This window comes from Zeugodacus cucurbitae, chromosome 2, assembly GCF_028554725.1.
Source record: "Zeugodacus cucurbitae isolate PBARC_wt_2022May chromosome 2, idZeuCucr1.2, whole genome shotgun sequence".
Taxonomy (NCBI): domain Eukaryota; kingdom Metazoa; phylum Arthropoda; class Insecta; order Diptera; family Tephritidae; genus Zeugodacus; species Zeugodacus cucurbitae.
In genome coordinates this window covers 58750076-58776982 of record NC_071667.1, presented here as the reverse complement: position 1 = coordinate 58776982, position 26907 = coordinate 58750076, and the positions used below count along the sequence as shown (strand labels likewise).

Genomic DNA, 26907 nt, shown 5'->3' with positions numbered 1-26907 from the left:
TTGCGAGAGTATGAAATGTTCGGTTACACCCGAACTTAGCCCTTCCTTACTTGTTAAATTATCTTTTATTCGCATATCGTGCCACATATATATGAGAATAATTATTATCCACTTATTTATAATTTTTTAGATCTCTAATCCAACAATCTCTCTCTATTTGTGGAAGTCGTAAGATTATAGAAGTTTTATTGAAAGTGTTTATAAAAGAGAAATACCTCCAAAGCCTTGACATTGTCTGCATGACGAGGATTGTTAGATCTAAGACCAACCGAAAGAGCGACGACCAATTTCAAAAATAATAAGAGCTTAAGACTATTTTTAGCAAAATCAGCATTTTTGACTCAAGAAACAGCTTCGCACATAAAAAGTACAAATAAAGCCCCATCCATATCTCTACACACTGCCTAATCGTAGAATTTATGGCGTGAATATATGAGCGTAGACATTCATTGACATTGGCATATTATGAGGGATTCCCCAAAACGATAAATCTCTGTAGCATTCAAATGGCAATGGGTACACCAAGCGGCGTCTATGCCGACAGCATCCCTTAAATAGTACGACTCATACACCCACACACACACTCAAATAATATACGGAAAGCGGAAGTAAATGAAAGGCAAAAGGCGCCGAATGACAACACAGACACCCAAACATCGAATACAAACAAAATCACAAACTGCTTGATGGTCTAAAAGCCGGGTGGTTTTAATGACACAGGTGGGTTGGGGGTAAATGGCTTGCCGAGAGCCGGCGTAGTTGCACGGTTGGGGGCGGGCAGCAGAGGGTGGCTGCCAATGTTGACAGCGGGAAAAACCACCTGAAATAACACCAGCACGCGGCATTTCAACAACGACGGCAGCTGGCGCGCTAAACTACTGGTATGAAGGGGAAAAGTTTTCGGAAACTTGCGCTCACCAAACACGAACGGCGGCGCGTGAGCTTACAAACTTTCGAAACGCATGATGATTTTGTGCAGGATTAATGCAGTGTTTACATGCACATACATAGCGGTGAAAAGAGAAATGCTCTCGCGAGCATAAATCTCCAACTATTAGCTTCGCGTAGCGTTGGACAATAACACACGGGATTTCCAGAGTAGATGCAAGTTTATCGTCGAGTGAATCGCATGCGCTGCAACGGTACGGTGGTGAAACGCTAAAGCAGTGGAAAATAAAATTAAAGAAATAATGAAAAAAAAAACAACAACAACAACAATACCTGTTTTACTGGTTTAACAGTGCAGAGAGTCTACTGAAGACTGTGCGTTTTTACGCTCTTCACGCGCTAAATTGGAACTTCACTTTGGGCACTGGCAGTGAACAGCATCCAGTTGGGAAACGTCTGTAAGCGCAAACAACACACTAACGGAACGCGCGTCCGCTACTTGTGCTTGTGTTTAAGAAATAAACAAATTTTGGTTTTTTCAACAAATAAAAAGTGTTAAATATTACTAAGAAAGTTTGGAAAAAGTTCATATAAAAATTGAGTTCGTACACCTGATTTAAAAAAAAAAAAATAAAATAACTGTAAATATTTACGCACACAAAAAAAAGATAAATATATGAAAATAGAACCTTGCCACGGTATCAAGTTCAAGCAGCAGCGGCGGCATAGCGGCTGGGCGGCTGATAAATTGTCTATGCCGCAGACAGGGCAGACACGGCGTATGATGCATGTCTGAGGCGGTGCGCAGTGCGGGCATAATGAAATTAAACGCAAATTGAACGAAAAGTGTAGACTATTAGGATTTTTAAAAAAGCATTTAAGTCGATTATGCTACGCAGTGATACGTGTGATACATTGCTGCCACATTAAATACGCGTACTTGCGCTGTTTTGCCTATACGCCCCTAAATGTATGCAACAGCAGCGCATAAAGGTTCATATACACAAGCAGTGACGTTGTTGTACTGTCAGTGCTGTTGTTGTAGCACTAACACACGTTGTGTATAAACGCCTAACAGTTGTTGTAAAGTTGCAAAGCGAATGTTTAATTGAAGTCGAGTGAAGTGAAAAAATATTGCGTATACGCCACCGGGGGCCGTGCAGTACAGCGCGTGCAGGCAAAGAAAGTGTTTCGTTTCGTTTTGTGTGTGTATTGTATTTGTAATGTGTAGAAAAGTGAAAATCACACACAGCTGTAAGAAAATAGCGCATACAAGTGTTATTGAATTTTCCAAGCCCAGTTAGTCAGCGTCTTTTCGGAAAAAGAAAAATTAAATTTGAAGGAAATTATATATATATATATACAATCTTAACTTAAGTTAGCGGCACGCGATTAGCTAAATTTAGCTAACTACCATACTACTTATGCATGCAAAATTACTTTGCAGTTGTTTAGAGGAGTATTTGTGCCTACACGGCGTATACGTGATATTTAACCTATAAAGTAAATGTCAAGATGTTGCTAGCGTTTTGCTTGCGAGAGGGTGTACATACATTATTGCACGCTTGCATGTGTATGTATAACTGTAAAACTATATTTATATATATACAACACTTATTTGTGGTATATATATACATATATATATAGATTTGTAGCGCTTGTAGGCTTGTTGTTGGTGTGACTGCTAGCAAATCACTACCGCCGTTTATGACTTCCTGCAGCTATTTATTAAAGGCAAGCAATGCTAGTTACTACAAAAAAAAAACACTCGGTCGGTCATTTAAATGGCAAAATTAAAGCAGCAAAGGTCACTAGCGCATGGCACATACAGGCATATATACATACATACATACATATATACAAAGGTGTATAGTATGTATACTCTTGCAACAAAACGAAAACAGCACCGCAAGGCATAAAATACAAAAGCAAAATAAATGCAAAGCAAATAAAAGCTATGCTTGCTTTAAGCCAAATCCAGTAAAAGCAGCATTAAAATAAAATGCAAAAATAAATTCTAAAAAGCATTAAATACAAAGCGTTTGTGACGTGACAGCAGCAGCTGCAGCGCTGAAAGAAAAGTAAAAATGAGTACAAGTGAAAAAGAATACATTGGAAAGCGCACTATTGACATACATACGCCGCGCATTTGTGTGCGCTTTTCCACCCGCAACAACCGCCCCCTTTGTGCGCTGCATTGTGCTGCTTTGCTTGACGGCAAAGGCACTTCACAACGCTGTAACCGACTTGACTGACAAGCGTGAAGGCTTTTAGTTATAGAATATACACATACAGTCAATATGACATATAAAGGGGTGAAAAAAATAATTCTTCAAATTTTTTCATAATTTTCACTAATTTTCTTAAACATTTTTCAAGCTGCTACTTATAACAAAAATTTCCTCTTTTAATACCTGAAAGCGAAATGTTTTATTTGAGCATTGGAAGTTTGCTTTATTGCTCATTAGCACTTTTCCATTGCCTGTCGTATTTTTTCTTATTTTCCTCAAAGTTTTCCTTTTTCTATTTCTTAAACGAAACTCTCAGCATTTAAACGCTTTGCAGCCTGGAATTAGTTTAATACTCAGTGCGCCTAAAATGCTGCTACAGCACTTGTTCTCTCTCCGATTTTCTTTTCTCTCTGCATTTCGTTATCTTCCTCTCCCTCTCTTCTTCTCACTCTCTGTCTCTCACTTACTCTCTTCTCACACATCTTTCGCCGCAACTCCACTGGTGTTTATGCACATTTGCGGTTTCGTTTATGCTTTCATTTTATTTCACCATTTCCTATTTAGTAAAAGTCCCGCCATTGGCATTTGCCGTACTAATGCTAGCACTCTTTTATATACCTATAGGCTGCTATACATATGTATTGCCGTTTGGTTGAATGTTTGTGGAAATCATATGTTGAGCGCGTGTAAACAAAACAGCAGCGCAAAACGGAATTGCCGCTGTCGTTTGTAGTAATAATAACAGAAATAAAATGTCGTAATCAAAATAAATAGCTTCGACTTGCCAACACATACATATGCACATACTAAGAAAGCTTTTTTGTATGTGATTGAACGCATTTCCGGCAATAAGCGCAATAATTAATTTCTATTACTGGAATGATGATTAAGCAATCAATATAGTTATTATAATGCTTAATAATCAGTCTAATTAATCTAATCTAATCGAATTATTGTAGCATATTATTTAATTAAGAAATTATATTTTTTTACTAATAATATATGAATCAAAGGTGAGTTTGTTTTTTCTTCGACTTATGTACCTTTTCCCTTCATTTGAAAAATATTTTCTGACCCCTCTATTACGATTAAAATTATCCCCTACTATTGAACTACCTCTTTCGGGTACTTGTAGATGACTGAGAATACCAAGGCTGATGCTCTAAAGTAAAATTATTTATAAATTTTTGAGATAGTAGTTTTGAACATTTTTTGAGAAAATTGAAAAAAAAAAAACATTTACAACCATTATATGTCCGATTTCGTCAATTTTTGTACCATAAATGTACTAATATACTAGCTGCAAGAAACAAGAGCAAGAGCAATTTAATCTAGATATCTTTCATATTGATCCTTGTAGGCGGGGTACAGTCACCCGGTAGTACGAAAATTTTCACTTTCCATTCCTATGACAGCCGGTTCTACATTATCAGAACGACCCCGCGTCTTTCAATGTGGCCACAATCTGTTAATTCGGCTGAATTCTCCAAAAAATATTGTAATTACCTACACTATACTAACTATATATAATTAAAGGCTCATATTCGGTAAAAAAAGGGTTAACGGAAAATTTTAACCGATTTTGTACATTTTTGAAATTAAAAAAAAAAATAAGAATACCAGTTAAGCTATTTAAATCTTAAAAATTTCATTAACAGAATGCTTAAAGAAACAACACTACTTACAAATGAGTTTGGACATACTCTAAATTTCTGGAAGAAATCATATGTTCTTTTAATACTATTAGCGTATTGTTCAATCAAAATATAATTTTAAATTCAGACCAATCTAACATCTGATCTAATCAATAAGAGGGACAAAGATTCAGAGTTAGATGAGGTTTTTGGAATGAAGATATCGTCCAGTCATGACAACCAATCTCACGGTACTAAGCGAAATACTGGACTGGTATGAAGATGCCTCAGTTATTACCCAATATAGTATAAGTTCGAAAAGAAGGCTATAGATGGATTACCTGATATCGCGATATTATAAGTTTTAGGGCAGATCCCTGTGGCAAAGCCACAAGAGAACCCACTTGAACAGCTAAAGTTGTCAGTTCTTTGTGATGCCACAAGCTATTCGTAAACGATGCCATAGACCCTCAAGAACCGGCAAAACGCTTTGAGTCTTTCACAAAATTTGTGGTATGTATTCGGGGCAGTTCATCTGGTTTGCCGAAAAGCTGCACAGTGAAGGAAGACACTTTCTCCTGTCTAATCTCAACTTCTTCCTTGCAACTTTGGCAATTTACATCTGAACATCGTCCAGTCATAGCCTCACAGCATGAAAGCCTATCGGATAGAGTCAAGTAAGGACTTCTACCATTGCGGGGAGCTGAACCTTGCCAAGATCTCCTGCGATCCACCCTAGTCCAGAATGATCTGTCAGTCACAGTCGTTGTTGTGAACCAACCTCAGTAAGGGCTGGATTAAGAGAACATCGTGAGAATGCTTTGTATCAAAATTCAAGTTGGTCGAATAATTTGGGAGATAAAACTTTTTTGCCTAAAGCATCCAATGGTTCTAATGATTTATGTATCTATGCATCTTATACATCTTCCACATTACTCCAAATTATACGTTTCTGAATTAATTATTTATCCTAAGCATTATGATATATATGCAGTGAAACCTGACTCACCGTCAACGACTACGACTAAGAGAGCATCAATTGTTCTAAAAATTAACTTGGTACATGAAAAAATGTCCTTGGTGTCCTTTAGGAGATGTTTCTCTGTATAACCCTATAAATATGTATTTGGATTAGTTCTAAGTGTTACATGATTATATCAATACTTGCACCGCATATATTTTTCAAGAACTAGACTTTTTGGTATCATTAAATGAAACAGATCTCGTTATGTAAGAAACTGATTAAATGATAGATAATGATTAGAATAAAGGTGCTATATATAAGTATATTATTAAAGATAGATCTGCGTTAAAGCTTAGAACCTGAATGGTATTCATAGCATATTTAAATGAAGCCTACAAAAATAAAACTGAAATCAACAGTTTTCCGGTTAAAAAACACAAACTTAAATTTGATTAAAGAACATATAAAACTATATATACATATAGCAGGTACAAGTTAAATCACTTAAATAAGCATAGGTAGCAGTGTAGTTCACTTAATTCATTCATTTAAATCTCAACACACACAACTGTCCGGCAAATATTCACCCAAAGTTCGAGCTTTTATTCACTAATTCAATGCGACATTGAAAACATGCGAAAGCAACAAAAATAAACAGTCGAGACCCAAAATATCGAAAAGGTATAAAACAAGGGTAGGTGTGGGGCATACCTCAGTGATGCTGTCGGCTGGAGGCTGCACGTTTACATGATTACTAGACTGAGTTACAAAAACACAAACAACAGCAAACACAGGGCGGCAGTGAAACCGGCAAAAGTACATTGATAAGGACGATTAAGGTGATGGGGTGATGCCAAGCTAGACATAACGAAGTGTACGAGGGTGGGTCGCAGCAACTAAGGTGGGTGGCAGTGGTGGTGGATGCTGTGCTGAGTGTTTCAAGTACTAACTGCATTTGCGCCAAAAGTTTTCATCCACTCATGTGTGTGTGTGTATTTCCTGCTGTCTGCCCGTCTGGCAGTAGTCTTCTTCAAATTGTCTGCCTGCTCTTTTGAGCCGTCCTTTGTGTTGCTGACTCTTCGCATTTTGCATTTATTACATTTATTCCGATTACAAGAGTCGACAAAGATTGCGCGATTGTCGACGTTACGCCGACGACACAAGGAGACGGCGAAATTTTCGAGCACTTTAAGCGGAAGGCCGTAAGCGATAAACTACCCCAAAAATAAAATGAGACTCTTTTATGCTTTCCACGCTGCTGGTGCCGGCGACGTGCCTGGTCGGCGATGAATTTGAAAATCAACCTTTTCGCATTTTCCATTTTTTATTTATTTTTATGTTTTTCTATTTTTTTGGATTTCCTATATTTTTGGATTTTTATGCCGCTGCAGGTGTGCTTGTTGGCAAGGACACAGCGAAAGGATGTCCACAGAAATCACTATTCGGCAATGTGTGTACATTTAGTTGAATAAAATATGAGCTGGATTAAGTGGGATGCAGCCGGCGTTCATAATGATTACCGAGATTTCTATGCCGTGAAGTGTTTTGTTGACTTGAGCTTGTTTACATTTCGCCGGCAGACGCGACTAACTGGGCAGCACTTCAAAGTGAATTTCGCATGCCAGAAAATATAATGCATTAAAAGTCAGTGATTTTGCTTGGAGAAACTTAGTTTCTAACGGTTTATTTTTTTTCTTATTTTTCGGATCTCCACACTGACGGTATAATTAGTTTAACTTTGGAAGAGTACATTAAACTAAATGCATGTGAAATCCGCCAATCAAATTACTATGAACCAAAAAAAATTAAGTGTAACGAATTGATGTAATTGAAAATATTCTGTTAAAACCGTAGTGAAAAAGTAAGTGTTCGCGCATGTAAGTGACTGTCGTAGCCAACGTCGAACGAACGAATTCGCGCAAACGTTTTCTCTTTCGTTCTACGTGTCCTAAAGTAAAACGCAAAAATTCGTACGTATTGGCAGGAAGACAAAGGTCAGCGGGCCCCGTTAAGATATCGTTCGTTGGCGGCGGTCAGAGAGGTTCGAAAGTTTGGCGACGCGAACGCATCGAAATGACAAATGATCCGGATTTAGATGACTGTGCCTTTCTATCAGGTATAAAAATGTATAATATATATGACTAATGTGCAAACATGACCTATTGTTGAAACAATATTATCGATTATACAGTTCAAGAAATATTCCAATAACAAATTTTTCAAGTTTCTTCTCGAGCTATATTTAACAGCCCTTCAATTCTTACATGTTATCAATGCAAAAATATATTACTTCAACTGACTGTATGGCAAATAAAACATTCACTAAAGAGATGAATGTTAGTCCATCTATTATCTGGGAGTAGCTGAACGTCGTTAAGGAATAAGGTTCGCCTACCATTTCTTAAATATTTATGTTTCCTCGAAAAGTTTAGAGAAAATTTAAAATTGAAGTCCCACAGCAATAAAAGAAAGGTCAATTTTATCTCCCGGGGTTCTTCCTCTTAAGACGTATTTTTCACCAGAAAAATCATTTGCCATATACAGGATTAGGCGTCAGGCCCAGGCTATAATGTGATGCAGAAGTACTTTCCAAACAAGCATCTGGAGGTTCTATCGAGCCAATATCGATGTGTGTGGTTTGGCGTTGTTCTGATGGAACACAAGTCCTCTCCTCTCTTGTTGGTCGATACTGGGCAATTGCTTCTTCGGTTAAGAGTTTGACCGTAAGAGAGCAGCATATAGTACATGATTCCCTGCCATTCCCACTAAACATATAATAACAAGTAAGGAAGGGCTAAGTTCGGATGTAACCGAACATTTTATACTCTCGCAATTTATTTATTTAACTTTATTTATATTATATAATACACAATTTGACCCACATATTCGAAACCATAATATTAGGTTAGAAGCACCGAGGTCCTCATGTTCGATATATGGGGCCTTAAAAACCTATGGTCCGATTTCGGCGATGTTTAAAATGGGGCTGCCACACTATTAACATAGTATTTGTGCAAAGTTCTGCACCGATATCTTCACTAGTACTTACTTTATATATTGTAAAGCAAACAATTCAGATCGTCTTCAAAGTTCTGGTATATAGGAAGTAGGCGTGGTTGTGAAGCAATTTGGCCTATTTCCACAACATATCATTGGGATGTAAGGAAACTATTACAAACCAAGTTTCATTGAAATCGGTCGAGTAGTTCCTGAGATATGGTTTTTGACCCATAAGTGGGCGACGCCACGCCCATTTTCCATTTTGTAAAAAAATCTGAGTGCAGCTTTCATCTGCATTTTTCTAAAGTGAAATTTAGTGTTTCTGACGTTTTTCGTTGGTGAGTTAACCCACTATTAGTAATTTTCAACCTAAATTTTGGACGGACGGACAGACAGACATTCGGATTTCAACTCCACTCTTCACCCTGATCACTTTGGTATATATAACCCTATGTCTAACTCGTTTACTTTTGGGTGTTACAAACAACCGTTATGTGAACAAAACTATAATACTCTCTTTAGCAACTTTTGTTGCGAGAGTATAAAAACAGCCCGGCAGTATATTTGGATCACTGTGTTTAAACCTCCACCGTTTTCAGTTAACGTTGTCGTTAGTAAACTACTTTTCATCTCCAGTAACCCTCCGCTTCAAATAATACAATCCTTTTTTAATCGCTGTCTCCGCAAGATTATGCGGATATTCTGGCCAAATATCATAAGCAACGCGGATCTCTGGGCTTTGACCAAGCAAATACCTTTCCACATCGAAATCCGTCGCCGTAAATAGAGATGGATCGGGCACACACTGCGTATGTCCCATAATGACAACACAAGAACAGCATTAAAGTGGAATCCTCAAGGGAGTCGCAGACGAGGAAGCCCAGCTAATACATGGAGGCAGCAAGTTGAAGCAGAAGCAAAAAAAAATCAGGCCATTCCTGGAGACATATGAAATTTCTAACTTTGAATAAATCGAATTATAAATTGCTTATTGAGGCACTGTGTTCCACCTAGGAACTATGGGAAAAATATATATAACCCGCCGCTTCAAAAACGAAAAGATTTTGTAGCGATTCAGCAGCAATTGGCAGATGGAAATTCGGTCCATAAGTTTTTTTTCGTAAACTCATGTAGCCTTCATATATCGTGCTTCTTTTTGTATCCAGTCTTATTTAAATGGTTCCATCTATACCTGATGAACGAACTCGACGGTTTCTTTTACTTTATCGATTCTATTGATTATCAGAACGTAGCCTCAAATATACCGTGACGGAATTGAAATTTCTCTTAATTGCCTGTTACAGTATCAAGTCTACAACTATTTAAATTATCAACCTCCTCTCTTTTGTTTTCGCTTTTATCGAAGAAAAACTGCAAAATATGGCGTGTTTTCTCTTTGTTGGTGCCCATCTTTGATGCCGACTCAAAAAATACTGTTTCAAGCAATCAAAAAACAGTATGATAGATCTTACGTTTATAACGACACTTAGCATAATCCGATTGTATTGATATATTAGAAAAATAATGGGTCTAATCATTGATTTTTTTCAATTTTAAGGATTCAATGATTTCATAATTAGCGACATCTATTAGCCGCGGAATGTATTTTTTTGAGTCGGCAAATGAGTTCATTTCGATCGTACATTTTATTTTCGATACGGTTTCAATGATTCCGACGTAAAATTTTTCGATCGAATCGAACCATTTTTCGATCGAAACGGATTCAATGATTAGGCCCAATATAAATATATTAAAAAATGTCTGTTTGCTATAACGATATTACATCGATTATTCAAATTCTAAAAGATAACGCCAAACAAGCAGATTTTTCTAGTCTATTTATATAGGTATATACGAGTTACCTATATACCCAAATATTATTTACAACGAGCACTTGTAGACACCACCGCCAACAACGCAAGCAGCAGTTAAACAAAAGGCAAACATGGAAATCAAAAGCAAATCAGCGATAAAACACTGACAAAATAATTAAAATGAAAATAATCACGACCCTTTATCAGTAGTTTTGATACGGAACAGCCGAAGTAAACCTTTGCGCCATGACTGTCTGTTGTTAACTGTTGAATTTGCGTTGTTGCTGGGTTGGAGTGCATTTGTTGTAGTGCTCGCCACGACTTGCCTCTTTGGTTTGTTTAACTGTCTACACTTAACTCAGTTGGCTCGCGCTTTGAGTGCTTTTACACAATCAAGTATATAATAAAAGATTTAAAGAACAAAAACAAAAACAACAAACAACACACAAAAGCGAAATAAAAACGAATAAACTTTTTAATTAAATTTACAGGTGGCGAATCGAGTGGCCGACAGACGCGTCAGGGAGTCGCTGTTTGCTCACAGAGGCGCGCGCTACTGGTGGCTGGCATCGTTTTGGGTTCGCTGTTGCTCACCGCGCTTATAATTGCCTATGCTGGACCACAAAATGGTAGGTTGAAAACCGACTTGTGTGTGCATGTGTGTTTGTGTGTAACGGACTCTGTGTGCGGCTTTCTAATGCGGGTGTTTGGTATTTGAAATATTTGCGGTTATGCGTGCATACATACATACATATTTTTGCACACATTTACACTTTTTTTTGTTATAATTAATGTTTATTTATACATATTTACAAACATGAAAGCCGTTATGATTTTTTAAAGACATCGCCATCTTAATACATAGCATCCCTGCAGATAATTTTGTTAAACTAACATAGCTGTCTCAAAAACTCAAAACTCTTTTTGTTAATTTTTAACTCATTCATGATCCAGTAATTTAATTAACTTTTATACTTTAATTAATTATAAGTTAAAAAGTTATTTTGTTCATGTGTTTTCGATGTGTTTTCTGTACTATGACTGTGGCAAAATATTCAATTTAGGAAATGTGAAATATGCCTTTCAGCATACATTTTCATATCTAATATGTACTTAATATGAGTTAAGGCTTCATAAAAACTAATCAACCGTTAAAAAAAAAAAATAGAAAAAAGTGTGTCTAAATTTCAATAATTAAACTTGAAGGATTACTGGATTACTCATTTTATGGAAAATATGCCGAATTTAAAAAAAAAAAACAATTATGTATGTCAGCATTAGCTAAATATCAGTTAGGAGATTCCATTGGAATCATCTTTCATTTTTATACTCTCGCAACATGTTGCATAGTATATAATAGTTTTGTTCACCTAAAAGTTTTTTGTAAGCCATAAAACTAAAAGAGTTGAGTAAAAATTAATATATCTCATGAAATTTGTCCCACGTATTCCTTAGCACAATGCATTTGAGGTGTGGTATTACTCAAGGACCCAGAGATCGAACATGAAGATCTCAGTGCCACTGGTTTATTTTTTACCGAGAGAATTTTAGAAATTCAGAGGGAATCTTTTTCATCTACTACTCTGTCTCATCCCCTAGCTACCATATACCTAATAGTAGGGTTTTCAAACATCCGATGGACTTAATACCTTAACTTAATATGTGAAATACCTTAGCAAAATTTATGTGAACATATCGCTCATTTACTTGAATAGTGTCACAACTCAAAAAAGTTGATTTTTCAGGAGAGCGATTTAAAGTTTTCAATTGTCTCTTATTTAGCAAATATGGAAAAATTCCATCAGTTTATTGACAAATTTAGTGGACTGTAATATATTAAATACAATGTTGAGCATGAATGGACCAAATAGAGTGTACTAATGCTTTTTCTTGGGCATAAACGTGACCCATTTTGAATTATTTGCGTTATTTGTGAAAAATATAATTCAATTTCGCCGTCATAAGTCAAATGCGTCGTTTTTGTTGAAAAAAATCAATACGAAAAATTTAATTATCGTTGTTATACAAAATATGTCGTTCTTTCTGAAAAGAAAACCAAATTCACTCTATGACAATATGTGTTGTAACACAAAATATGTCTCTCTTTCAGATAAAAATCCATGCCTAATTCTGGCACAACTGAGAAGTGTTGTTATTGTGGTTAAAAAATAATCCAACATAACAAGTTTAATAACGGCACATTCTTATTTCACGGTTTATTTTTCTACGCCACGGAATGAAATTTTTATACAATATGGACGCTGAAATTGTGCACATTTCTGCATACTCAACTCAAAAATCGTGTTTTTTGAGTTGTGACACTATTCAAGTATTGCGATATAGTCTTGGATATAATGTTACTTGGTGGTGAAAATTAGTGAAATCGGTTCAGAAATTATCCAAGTCCTCATATACTGCTATATTGAATTATTTCCGTTATTCTACTAGACTTTATGCCAAATATGCGGGACGAATTGTAACTTATCTTAATGCCATTAAATAAATAAATTTCGAGAGTATAAAATGTTCGGTTATACTCGAACTTAGCCCTTCCTTACTTGTTTTACTTCCTTTCGTTCAACACTATGAAACACTTAAAGTCTGCTCCACAAAAAACATTTGGAAAACTCAAACTCAACGTTTAAATAAAAAAGTACAGTAGTTTTCCGAAATAACGAACATTCGTTTTAACGAAAACCGCTTATAACGAACAAGCAAATTTGTTACATTGAGTACCTTAAATAACGAAAACCAGGGATTTGTAAGTAATCGGTTTAACGAACAACATGAAGAAGATATGTGAAGAAATAGGAAACAATCAAATAACATCGAACCAGGATTAAAAATAAAACTTGAAAAATTTCAAAATAAATGTGCAAATTGAAGAATATTGAATAATTTTATAAAAAAAATCTTAAAATTATTGATGAGCACCAAATAGAAATATAAGTGTCAAAATTGGCCCATTTTGGAAGAATTTATTGGATTTGAATTATTTTGTTATGGTTTTTCATTTTTTAACAAATAATTAATATGTAAAACAATTTATTAAACTGCAATTTATGGATATTTAACCCATTTTTATTGAAAAATATACCTCTAAGTGAGTACTCGAATTAACCAAAAATTCGATGTAACGAACAGGCCTGACAATTAATGTATTCGTTATTTCGGAAAAACTCTGTAAATTAAAGAAGAACCGCTATTGACATGTTGGAGAACCGAGAACTTTAAGTGTTATGCGACCTAGTTTCCAGCCTATAAGTATCTTAGTAAGTTTATGAGATATGCGGGAATTAGTCTGTCGGAATGACATTTCAATATACCTCAGACAATAAGTTCAATAACAAAATGGAGCTATTCATATAGATATCTTGCCGTTAGTTAAAATGTATTTTAGTACTGAATTCACCTGCTAAAGTACTTGAGAAATTTCACAACGTCAAGAATTGGAAAAGTTCATTCCGTCTAAAAAATATTAGATCGACTAAACATGTTTTATTAAAGCAATGTAAGAGTATCAAACGAAACAATTAGAATTTTAATTTTCATGATTTCTTTAAAAAAAATGAAATTATACAAATTCACAGAAAATGCAAAACTATTGCTGAACAGAGTTCATTTACTCAGAAATCCACTGCTCATCGCTAAATTATGGGCCCTCTTATTGTAAATATATTTATGCAGCAACTGACTTCTAACTAAATTTACTACATGCTTTCACTATAATTTACATAATAGAGTTTACATAAGCTTATTGCTATATGCAAGTGATATGGAACGGAAACTGGCAAAGTCTATTAATTCTGCGAAAGTGAGATACAAAGCAACCGCAGCAGAACCGCTAAAAAGCCTTGACTAATGTATTATCAATTAACGGTTATCTTCGCGCGCAACCAAGCGTAGTCTCATATACGCCATACTTGCTTACATATACATATGTACTGTATGTATGTATATGAGTGTTGTATGTGTGCGTGTTTATGTGTAGCTACAATTCAACACATCGTAAAAAAGTCCTTTGTGTCGTTTAAATTGCACCGTGTTGCCATGAGGTTAACCTTGTTAAGCCACCAATGACGCCCATAAGAGAGCTATCGAACTACCGTATATTAAAGTCTATACATGTGTGTGAGAAAGTGTACGTAAAAGGGCTGGTTGGGGCTGGGACATCAACTCAATTAAACCAGCTACGCACCGAGTTGCACTGAAAGGCAGGAGAAGAAAGTAATTATTGCAACATTGAAAAAATGTAAAATACCAGTGGCAAAAAAGAGTATGCCAGTATAGATGAAAGGAAAAAAGTAAAAAAAAATAATGAAACACGCTTAATTTATGCAAAGCGTAAACATCAGGTTATCATTGCATATTTAATGGCGTTTAATATGGGGAAGTAAATTGAATTGACAAGCGAACGAAAGACAGGACCACAAGTGCGTGCGTATATAGTGATGTTTAAAGCAGGGTGTGTTGGCATTGGAGACGTGAAAAATGTGGTGTTATTAAGTTCATGACGTTATATGGACCTGGAGCAAAATCAATTATTTATTATTTGCAATACGGAGAAAGAAGGTTGAGGAGAATTGAGGAGTGCATAATAAATTGAGAAAAAATGACTCCGGGTATTATGTAGTGTATGGGATATATATTTAAAATGAATAATCATGTGATGCAATTTTACACTGTCTCTTATCAAAAATATGATCGATTTAAAGTATGATCATCAGTCCTACTCAAATCATAATAAATAACGAAGGGCTAAGTTCGGGTGTAACCAAACATTTCATACTCCTGCAATTTATTTATGTAATTTTATTAAGATAATACACAATTCGTTCCACATATTCGCCATAAAGTCCACTAGAATAGCAAAAAAAGCGTTATCGATTATACTATAGGAGGGTGGGGCTGGGCCGATTTCAATTATTTTAGCCAACCAAGTTACACAAAATCGAAGATTTTACATTCACTTAATTTTAATATCTCACATATTAACCGATATACATCCGGTGGACATGTTTGAAAATCCGTATAGCAGGTATATAGAGGTAAAAGAAATATTGACTTGATTTTTGCCCATTTTGGAACAGAGGCACACTATTAGAAGGAGCACTTCTGCACAATTTTTACCATGAAATTTTGGCTTTCATAAATTTTTCCTTACTGAATTAAAGAATTTTTAGTAATTCTCAACATAACCTTTATATGGGGGATAGGCGCGGTTATAACTCGATTTCCTAAATTTTTAGGCTGCAAAATGAGGACGCTAAAAGAAATGACTCTAGAAAGTTTGGTTGATATAGCTTTAGCAACTTACGAGATATGTACAAGAAACTAAGTAGGGGCAGTATCACGCCCATCTTTCGATAAAATTACATTCAAATATGCTCGTACCTAATTTCTGTACCCAATTTTAACTTCGTAACTTAAGAGGGAAGCGAGACGCATTTGCAGACAAAAAAAGAAAGAGGCCGAAATGCGTGAGTATGAAGAGCTTGACAAGCTGGCCGGCAGGGATAATGCTCGAAAAGATCCGGCGACTAACTGAAGGTTTCAAGACCGGAGCACACTCCTGTAGGACCCCCAAAGGTGATCTAGTTATCGATGACCAGAGTATACTGAGTTTGTGGAGGGAACACTTCTCCAGCCTGCTGAATGGCAGTGAAAGTACAACACCAGGAGATGGCGAACCCGATTCCCCAATCGACGACGATGGAACAGATGTTCCATTGCCCGACCGTGAAGAAATTAGAATAGCAATTACCCGCTTGAAGAACAACAAGGCGGCGGGGGCCGATGGATTGCCGGCCGAGCTATTCAAATACGGCGGCGAAGAACTGATAAGGTGCATGCATCAGCTTCTTTGCGGAATATGGTCGGAAGAAAGCATGCCCGACGATTGGAATCTCAGTGTACTCTGCCCAATCCACAAAAAGGGAGACCCCACAATCTGCGCCAAATATCGTGGGATAAGCCTCCTTAACATCGCTTGTAAGGTTCTATCGAGCGTACTGTGTGAAAGACTAAAGCCCACCGTCAACAAACTGATTGGACCTTCTCAGTGTGGCTTTGGACCTAGAAAATCAACAACTGACCAGATATTCCCCATGCGCCAAACCTTGGAGAAGACCCTTGAAAAGAGAATCGACACACATCATCTATTTGTCGACTTTAAAGCTGCTTTCAACAGCACGAAAACGAGCTGCCTTTATGCCGCGATGTCTGAATTTGGTATCCCTGCAAAACTAATACGGCTGTGTAAGCTGACGTTGAGCAACACCAAAAGCTCCGTCAGGATCGGGAAGGACCTCTCCGAGCCGTTCGATACCAAACGAGGTTTCAGACAAGGTGACTCGCTATCGTGTGACTTCTTTAACCTGATGCTGGAAAATATAGTTCGAGCCGCAGAGCTAAGCAGAGAATGTACAAATTTTTATAAAAATGTACAGCTACTGGCGTACGCCGATGATATCGATATCATTGGAAACAACACCCGTGCCGTTAGTTCTACTTTTTCCCGCCTGGATAAGGAAGCGAAGCGAATGGGTCTGGTGGTGAACGAGGACAAGACGAAATATCTCCTGCCATCAAACAAACAGTCAGCGCATTCGCGTCTTGGCTCCCACGTCACTGTTGATAGTCATAACTTTGAAGTTGTAGATAATTTCGTATACCTAGGTACCAGCATTAACACCGATAATAATGTCAGCCATGAAATCTAATGCAGAATCACTCTTGCCAACAGGTGCTACTATGCACTGAGTAGGCAATTGAGAATCATTCATTCCCGTCCTACTTTATGGTGGAGAAGCGTGGACGGTGTCAACATCCGATGAAACGGCACTAGGAGTTTTCGAGAGAAAGGTTTTGCGGAAGATTTATGGTCCCTTAAACATTGGCAACGGCGAATACCGCAGACGATGGAATGATGAGCTTTATGTGTTGTTCGACGACATAGACATAGTACAGCGAATAAAAAGACAGCGGCTACGCTAGCTCGGTCAAGTTGTTCGAATGGAGGAACTTGCTCCAGCTCTGGAAGTGTTCGATGTAGTACTCGCTGGTGGGACCCAAGGAAGAGGGAGACCTCCACACCGATGGAAAGACCAGGTGGAGAAGGACCTGGCTTCACTTGGTGTTTCCAATTGGCGCCAAACTGCCAAAAGAAGAGATGCGTGGCGCGCTGTTGTGGATTCGGTACAGTAAAACGCCGAACCACAGAATATAAAAAAGACATGTGTATGTCTGACCAAACCCTCATGTGGATAGAGGAAACTCTGTGTCAAATCAGGGTTCGATTAATTGCCATAGCATGTTTTAAGTACTTTATGTTAGAGGAGATGTTCTCCAGTGTGCCTTAATTTGTGTTGAAACAATTTGAAGTCTGGAAGCCATCCATCTCAATCATATTATAATCATTTCAACTAAATTTTTTATTCAAATATGTTTCTCATACAATTTAATCTTTAAACTTATTTTTTTGTTTAAAAAATATTTTTTATTTATGGAAACACCCCTTATACTTGATTAAATCATACCCAGATTTTCAAACACCGAAAAAAATGTGTGTGTGTGGGTATGCTGTGTGAAATTTCAACTACATATGTATATGTAAGCGTAAAAAATATAACCGTAAACTTATATACTATATGGGTACTATACGATATAAATTATGAAATATATAATATTTAAAAATTACTATATATGTATTATTGACTTTTTGCAAACATTTTTCGCTAATCAAATGCAATATATATTCTATATATATTTTCTGTTTATATTTACTTGATATTTTTTTGAACAAAACTTAAATCTTAAAAAAAAACACAACAACAATAAATAAATAACGATTTCACTTTATGCTTGTTTGATTGGTAAAAATGTGAGTAAAATTCTTACAGAAATATTAACTATTGCGCAATTCCTTCACATTTCTTAGACCTTTCTCACACGCATTTTCTAAATAAAATCGTACTTTTTTCTATTAATTAATTATGGCATGTTGGTGTCGCAGCAATATAAAAAAAGCAAATAAATAAAGATGTTAGCATTCTCAAGTGTGTTACATAAATCTAGTAACATCTTTCATATGAGTCTTTTGCGAAGTAAATAGGCGTGTCATTTCATAGACATTAGTAAATCATGAAGAAATTTAATAGACGATTATTAAATATTCATATGTATGATATAGATGTGTGTACCAACTTCTTGTTGTCTATGATAATATAAATAAGTTTTTTTGTACAAAATATTTATATTTTATTATTGTTTATTTAAACAGTGTACATATATAAACCTTTGACTTAAGCACTTTTTGCTTTGAGTATATTTTATTTGAAGATTTGTAGACAGATTGATGATTTTGTTTACAAATTTTATAAAAAATATTTCCATTTAAAGCTTGAAAGAATAAAAATACAACGTTGAGTTATGTTGTTTTATCATTTCTTATTTGCACAATATAGCATGGGAAATTGTACAGTCTTTGGTGTTTCCTTATGTATATATTATAAAGAATAAGATGCAATTCAAAGTTGAGTTATAAGGAAAGTAGTCGTGGTTGTGAACCGTTTTCGCCCATTTTTTGTCCAAAATATTATATACCGAATTTCATTGAAATCTGTCGAGTAGTTCCTGAGATATGGTTTTTGACCCATAAGTGGGCGATGCCACGCCCATTTTCCATTTTGTAAAAAGATCTGAGTGCAAATTCCTTCTGCTATTTCTTCTGCAAAATTTAGTGTTTCTGACGTTCTTCATTAGTGAGTTAACTCACTTTTAGTAATTTTCAACCTAACCTTTGTATGGGAGGTGGGCGTGGATATTATCCGATTGCAACTATTTTCATGGTGTGTGGTGGGGTACGTTAGAGAATCGACTGCAGAAAGTTTGGTTTATGTAGCTTCATTGGTTTGCGAGATATATACAAATAAGGGGAAAGGTCACGCCCACTTCCCCAAAAAAATTACATCGAAATATGCCCCTTCCTAGTGCGATCCTTTCAAATTTTACTGTCATAACTTTATTTATGGCTTAGTTATGACACTTTATGTGTTTTTGGTTTTCTTTATTTTGTGGGCCTGGCAATTCCGATTTTGTCCATTTTCGAAAGCACGGTCCCAAGGAACAAGTGTTCCAAGTTTCATTAAGATATCTCAATTTTTACTCAAGTTATCGCTTGCACGGACGGACGGACGGATATCAACTTCACTCGTCATCATGATCATCTATATATATATAAACCCATATCTAACTCTTTTATTCCTTGGTGACACAAACAATCGTTATGTGAACAAAACTATAATACTCTCTTTAGCAACATTTGTTGCGAGAGTATAAAAAAATCTCATTAACCTTTCAAAGCTGTCCAACATCCATCAGTAAATACTCCCACTACACTTAAATGAAATAGTTCACTAAGTGCTTCGTGAAATCGTCTCATGCTTTTAGAGCATGCTTCACGTCTCGTCACTTCGTACGTGCCGTTATATTGCAAAAATAACCATATATGCATTTAACACGTTTTACCACAAGTAAAAAAAGGCATGTCAATCTGATAACCATGTCAATGTTATTGTTCTGGAAAATGAAAATTGTTCAAATCGGGTATATGAAAATACACGATCGCGTGAAAATCGGATGGTTGTTTACGATTTTTTTTTAATGTTTCAAATTATGTATTGAATCGAAAAAATCTCACCTCACTCTGTCGAAAATCTATTTAGGAAGATGTATTCTAATCTTTAAGTCAATCGCTTGAATAGTTTTTGACTTATCGTGAACACCGTCTTGAAAAATGTTGTTTTGAGAAAAAAGGCAAAAGAAGAAAAAAATTACTACCGGCGCGCTTCCACCGCGGACTAATGATCATAACCTTCATAATTATTGAGACCTTGCTTTCGGAGACATTTCAAAATACTCATTAGAATATAGACATTGAAATTAAACAAAAAAATTATAATTTTTGGAAATTTCATAGTGGCTTAACCCCTTAAGAGTGTATATTAAACTAATCAGTATGACGAGTAGTGTTGAAATCCGGATGTCTATCTGTCCGTCCGTTCGTGTAAGCAATAACTTAACTAAAAATTTGGAAATTTTGATGAAACTTGGATCACGTGCGCAAGACTGTGGGTGACTCCGTGCAAAAATTGGACGACAGGTTTGGCAAAATGTGATTTTTTTCACTTTATATTATATCAACATCGGATATCGGAATAAAACTTTGCACAGAGTACAAAGTGTCAATAAGGTTTAAAATATTCGAAATCGGAACATAACAGTTCAAGGCACAAATGAGGTCCGACTTTATACCGAAAATAACAATCAATTAGGTGCTAAAAATCGCTAAAATCGGTATATTAATGCTCCCAGCCCACATACACCTAATATGGGAATTTTCAGACCACCAGTTGGCGGTTCATTACAAAAAAATTTAAATATTTCCTTATATAATGAGTAAAATCGGTCCATGAACTCTGCCTGCTGTGAATCTGGAAACTGTGATATTGAGCTATCTTTAACTATCTGTAAGTGCTTAATTATTTTATTTAAACTAGTTACTCGTTCGATTCGCCACTCGATAACTGTTAATTAATTCAAAATGACGAAACAATTTTTAATGAAAATAGTTAACAATCAGTTACATTTCTCTTGTAAGAAGTATTTTAAATATATTCGTTTAATTCCAAAGTTAACCTAACTTTTTCCTTGAAATAATATCAAACGTATCTTGAACTTTTTCATTGAATACCTCATGATACATATCTATTGTAAATATGTATATAAAAATAACTTTAATGCATGCCTAAATGTGAATTATATTTTTGTTTTCTAGATCTTACATGTTTTTATATAGAAAACTATATAAAAATCTGTGTTCATAGAAATATATAATTTCGCTTGATTTTTTACGGATGTGTGCATTAATATAACTGTAAACACCTGAATAATATAATAAAAAATATTTTTTTAGCACACCAAATAATTGTTAGGTCTTACACAATATATATATACATAAAATATATATATAAACTTAGCAACTTTAGTTATCATAAAAATAAACTTTTGACTAGTTGTATCGAAATGCGCGTATGTAATGTACCCCAAATCCCACATAACATATAATTATTTTAAAAATAATATATAGATTATCATTAAAACTAGCAAAAATACGAGTATTTTCTTGTATTGGTCACCATTTTACATCTCTTTTCGCTTGCTTGCCATTTCAGATTGTTCGTGCGCTGGTAAATTGGCACCGGGTTTCGAAACGGATGAAGAGAACGACACACAGCCATTCAATCCGATTGCGACGAATGGAGAACCTTACCCCTGGCTGGAGATGGCACTGCCAACGAGTGCGCGTCCACTGCGTTACATGGTGACAATACATCCCAATCTGACGACGCTGGACGTCAAAGGTTAGTCAACGAAATGAGTTCAAAAAAATTCAAATTTTTAACGAAATCAATTCTGACATTTCTTCTACAGGTCAAGTGACAATTGATCTCTTCATGGAGAAGGAAACAAATTTTATAGTGTTGCACATACAGGACCTAAACGTCACCGATAGGGTAAGTTTGTTGGATGGAGTTTCTCTTTCTTTTTTACAATATATCGAAGCCGCATAAAACTTACTTTTCTGACATTTTTACATCTTCCCATAGGCCATTGTGACGACAGGCAACAAGGGTTATGCCATTAAGATTGTCAAAGTATTGGAATATCCACCGCGACAGCAATTGTATATCGAAGTTAAGGAGAAACTCAAGAAGAAAGCGAATTACACGCTCAACTTGCGTTGGTATTCGAAATTAAATCCGGAACCGGAGGGTTTTTACGTGGATCAATATGAGAGCTCGAATGGACTGGAGCGGTAAGTGTGAAAAAGAAATAAAAAATTCGCTAATTTTAACAAATCTGTTCTCAAATTTCCTGAAATTTGCACAGTTTGCTAGCTGCCACAGTATTTCGACCGAATAGCGCACGTCGCGCATTCCCCTGTTTCGATGAGCCACAAATACGTGCTCCATTTCGCATATCCGTTTTTCGTGATCGCTTCCACATTGGGCTTTCCAATTCCATTGTGCATACAACGGAGGATGTGGGCTTCTACATGGGCACGGGTTTGGTAAGTGCATGCCAACTTCTAACACCGTTCAATTACTAATCGCTAGTTACATTCCACAGTTACGTGACGATTTCATCGAGACGCCACCACTACCCGCCGATGCTGTCGCTTGGGTGGTGAGCGACTTCCAGCGTGAATCTTTGCAGCCCTCACCAGCATATTTGCCTACAACACCGGCGCCGCCCGGTAGCGCTGGCTCAAAGAAATCCGCGCAACACAACAATTACACACAGTTGAAGGAGAAGAAGCCGCCCGTGCGCAATATAACCGCACTCACACATTCACTGAATATTAATCTGATGAAGAATACCACCACAACGACCGTTACGCCCACTGCCGAAACCAATGGCAAGAATCTGACATCCCTCAGTCAGTCGACGGGTTCGCTAATTAAACGTGCGCCGTCGTATACTTTCTATGCGCCACGTGATCTACTGCCACGCTCATCTTTTATACTACACACCGCACGTGACGTGTTGGAGCATCTACAAACCTGGTTGGACATATTGTATCCGCTGACGAAAGTCGATTTTGTCGCCTTGCCCTCGTTGGATCGTAACATTATCTCTTCGTTGGGTTTGGTAACGCTGAAGACTGCCTTTCTCACCGATCCCGAGTCCATAACGACGGAAGAGTATCAGAAGAGCGCCTTACAAGTGGCCGAGGCTATGGTGAGACAGTTCTTTGGTGGCATTACATCGAGGAAAGTGTTGAAGGATGTCTGGTTATGGGAGGGACTTATCAAATATTTGGGCATACATTCGCTTTCACCACAGCAAACCAACTGGCCATTGAGAGAAATGTATTTGCTTAAAATGGCTACAGCCGCTTTGGACATTGACGCCATACAAGGCTGGGATAGCATTATGAATGGTACAAAGCATGATGGTAATAATGAGGAGTTCTTCATACAAAAGGTGATATAAAGTGTGGAGTTAAAAAAATTGAAGCCTAATATAAAATTATCGTTACTCTACAGACCGCTGCCATATTTTCAATGTTACACACCGCCATTGGCGAAGATCGCTTTCGCGGTTGCCTTGGCGCTTTTTTGAAAATTAATCGTTTTAAAACTGCCGAACCCACAGATCTTTGGACGATATGCACAAAGAAAGCCAACGGTTCCAAGAATATCAAAGTAAGTCTTGTCTTCTTTTGACATTTTAAGAAATAAAAAAAAATATATCTCTCCGTGCCCTAACAGGATATGATGACTTTGTGGACTCATCAACCGGGCTTCCCGCTACTGACTGTTACCAAACTGGGCAACAGTGTATCCATATCACAACGGCCCTTCAAGCCAGCTGACTTCCTTGCCATACACGATGAGACTTACGACGGCAACAATTACAACAAAACAGTGGTTAATGTCACAGAGACGCCGAGCACAGTGGCACCAACGCCGGCGGGTAAAAACAAACAACCGACCAAGATGAAATGGATATTCCCAATAACCTATATAACCGATACGAATAATGTCAGTGAGACTTTATGGCTGCAGAATATTGATGGTGAGTGCGTGTAAACCAAAAATATAATTCGGCTTTTTAAAGGGAACAAATTTTTTTTTAAATTTACAGTCACCTTCAATGTACCCGAGAATGTTAAGTGGATCAAGGTTAATGCTATGCAATCTGGTTATTATCGCGTTTTGTACAACGATGACAACTGGGCGAATTTGATTGAGGAGCTTTCCAACAACCCCGAAAAGCTAGCCAGTGAGGTGAGTAACTTTAATGAAGTTAATGTTTTTCAGACCCCTTACTATTTTGCATTTTATATTATCTAGGATCGCATCGGTCTGTTATCGGATTCGTTTACACTCTGCCACGCGAATCTTTTGCCCTGTGAGATCACCATGAATATGATACAATATTTACCGAGTGAAACAAATTGGGGTCCCATGACAGTGGCGTTGCGTCATTTGGAAAAGTGGCGTCGTATATTAAAGTATTCCGAATGTTTTCTGATGTTATCGGAATTTATCAAAATGAAATTGGCTACAGTTATTGAGAAAATCGGTTGGACTGATGATGGCGATGAGGCTAAGAGGTGAGTAAGCGGAAAACTAACAATATTCTTTATTATTATATGATTTAAAACTGAAACTGAGTTAAAAGAAAATTTATTGAATATTGAAATTATAGATCTATTAGGTTCTGATATTTTAGGTTAGAAGAGAGAACTTAAAATACTCGCAGTCGTTTGAATTTAAGGTCCATTAATAATATAAGAGTTAGAATAAGTAGTAATATCAATAAGGATCTATGGCATTCTGACACAGAGACATACTTTTTGGGACCTCAATGAGTATCAGTTTCGAATATTATTAGATGATCAGAGTTTCTTTTTCAATTTTGGTTGTAAAATCGCCGAATATAAACGGGAATCGTTTAGAACCGTAATAAGTAATTAAAAACCACAAGAGATTCAGATTCAGAGCTTCAGACACTTTTCCGAAAAATGAGCTCGATATCCCTTAGATCAAACACTTTATATCAAGTTAAAATTTAAAAATTCTTTCATCTCGAATAATGTGGGTACCCAATTTCATCCTTAGACTAATGCGACCGGAAGTACTCTTAAGCTCAGTGCTTTGGGAAGATATCGACAGTATAACAAAGGCCAAAAATATGCTGAACCAGTTTCTGTACTACAACGGCTCAGCGATACCGCCCAATCTGAGAGAGGTAAGTGCAGTTAATCGTATTAAAGAGTTGTTCAATAACAGTACTCTGGTGAACCCACAGGTGGTCTACACCGGCTCCATACTGTCCGGTGAGTATATTTACTGGCAACACTGTTGGGAGCGTTTCATCGCGCTCCAACGCACTTCGGAGAGTTTCGTCGAACGCATGCAATTACTGCGTGCGCTCGGTCGCACCAAAGACGCTTGGCTACAAAATCGCCTGCTATCGCATGTCACTATGCTGCCAACCGTCGAGGTGGTACAAGTACTGCAGGCCATTGCTGGCACACCGACAGGTGGAGCGATGGCGTGTCGCTTTCTACAAGCCAAATGGTTTGAATTGGAAATGCGACTCGGACATGGTACGCTGAGTTTTGCCAAAGTGATATCGGCGATAACACAATATGGCGCGACGAAGTTCGATTATGATGAGGTGAGAGGACCTTTTTTTATTTTGGATTGTAATGTGAAAATTAAAAATAATTATTAAATATTTTCAGCTTAAATCGCTGGTGCATCGCTTTGGACGCGGTCCCGGCATGGAAGTGCTGAATATGACGCTCAGCAGCGTCGCTTCCAATGTGGAGTGGGTGGCGCGCTCTCAGACATCGCTGTATAAATGGGTAGAGAGTAATTTACATTCGCATTGATTTGGCACAACAAAAGCAACAAAAGCAACAACAATAGCATTTAAGATAATTTTGTTGCTATTTTTTAGTTTATTTGTAGAGATTTTCATCAAACATCTAAAACTATGTTCAAATTCATTGTAAAAGTCATACATACATACTAACAGTTATCAGATCATACATATAGACTATATACATATGTAGTGACACACATACTACTTATATATAGTTATATATTTACATATATACGCGTACATATATAACAAGCAGTCAAACACTCACTCATACATTTCCTCATTTGTAATTATGTTCCTTATCTACATACTACATACATACATATATTTATACATACTACATAACATACATATGCATACAAACTTACATAGCATACAGACGTAGAATGCGTATAGAACGCATCTCTAGGCATTATTGGGCCGCCAAATGGCTAGTGTTTGGAGCAAATCATGAAATAGGGAGTCTTCTAGATGTAATTATATAGGTTAGGAAAAAGGTACTGGAATATAAGTTTATCATATCATCTAAAGGGTATAGTAGCTAAATTATATTAAGTGTGTGTAGGAAACTTGGAATTTATGTAGTTCTTCGTGAAGTTTAATTATTTTTTATTATTTTGTTTTAAATATTTTAAAAATTATTTTAATATTAAAAAATAATGATTTTAATATTTAAAAAAAAATTAATATAAAAAAAATATATTTTAATACTGAAAAAAATATTTTAATATATTTACAAAAATATTTTAATATATTTAAAAAATATTTTAATATATTTTAATATTTTTTAAAATTATTTCAATATTTTTTTAATATTGCTGGCATGCTAAAAATTTATATATTTTTATTACGTTTAATATTTTGTTTTTAATTTTTTTATAATAAAAAATAATAATAATTTATATATAATA

At 36.2% G+C, this 26907-nt stretch overlaps 1 protein-coding gene across 2 annotated transcripts in view; it reads left to right on the top strand.

Moving 5' to 3' along the window:
- The window catches only part of LOC105214571 (endoplasmic reticulum aminopeptidase 2), a 61828-nt gene extending 35241 nt beyond the window's left edge, over positions 1-26587 (top strand). The window contains exons 1-14 of one of the 2 annotated variants that reach the window (XM_011188077.3): positions 7444-7833; positions 11023-11160; positions 21766-21954; positions 22025-22107; positions 22201-22409; positions 22484-22664; positions 22724-23581; positions 23644-23802; positions 23869-24175; positions 24245-24387; positions 24454-24716; positions 25225-25354; positions 25415-25786; positions 25854-26587. In XM_011188077.3, coding sequence (XP_011186379.2) covers positions 7791-7833; positions 11023-11160; positions 21766-21954; positions 22025-22107; positions 22201-22409; positions 22484-22664; positions 22724-23581; positions 23644-23802; positions 23869-24175; positions 24245-24387; positions 24454-24716; positions 25225-25354; positions 25415-25786; positions 25854-26003 — 3225 coding nt within the window. In that variant the 5' untranslated portion in view covers positions 7444-7790 and the 3' untranslated portion in view covers positions 26004-26587. Of the gene's footprint in view, positions 1-7443; positions 7834-11022; positions 11161-21765; positions 21955-22024; positions 22108-22200; positions 22410-22483; positions 22665-22723; positions 23582-23643; positions 23803-23868; positions 24176-24244; positions 24388-24453; positions 24717-25224; positions 25355-25414; positions 25787-25853 lie in introns of those variants that run through there. The other variant, XM_054225338.1, reaches the window with a different exon arrangement.
- Positions 26588-26907: the final 320 nt, after the last annotated feature.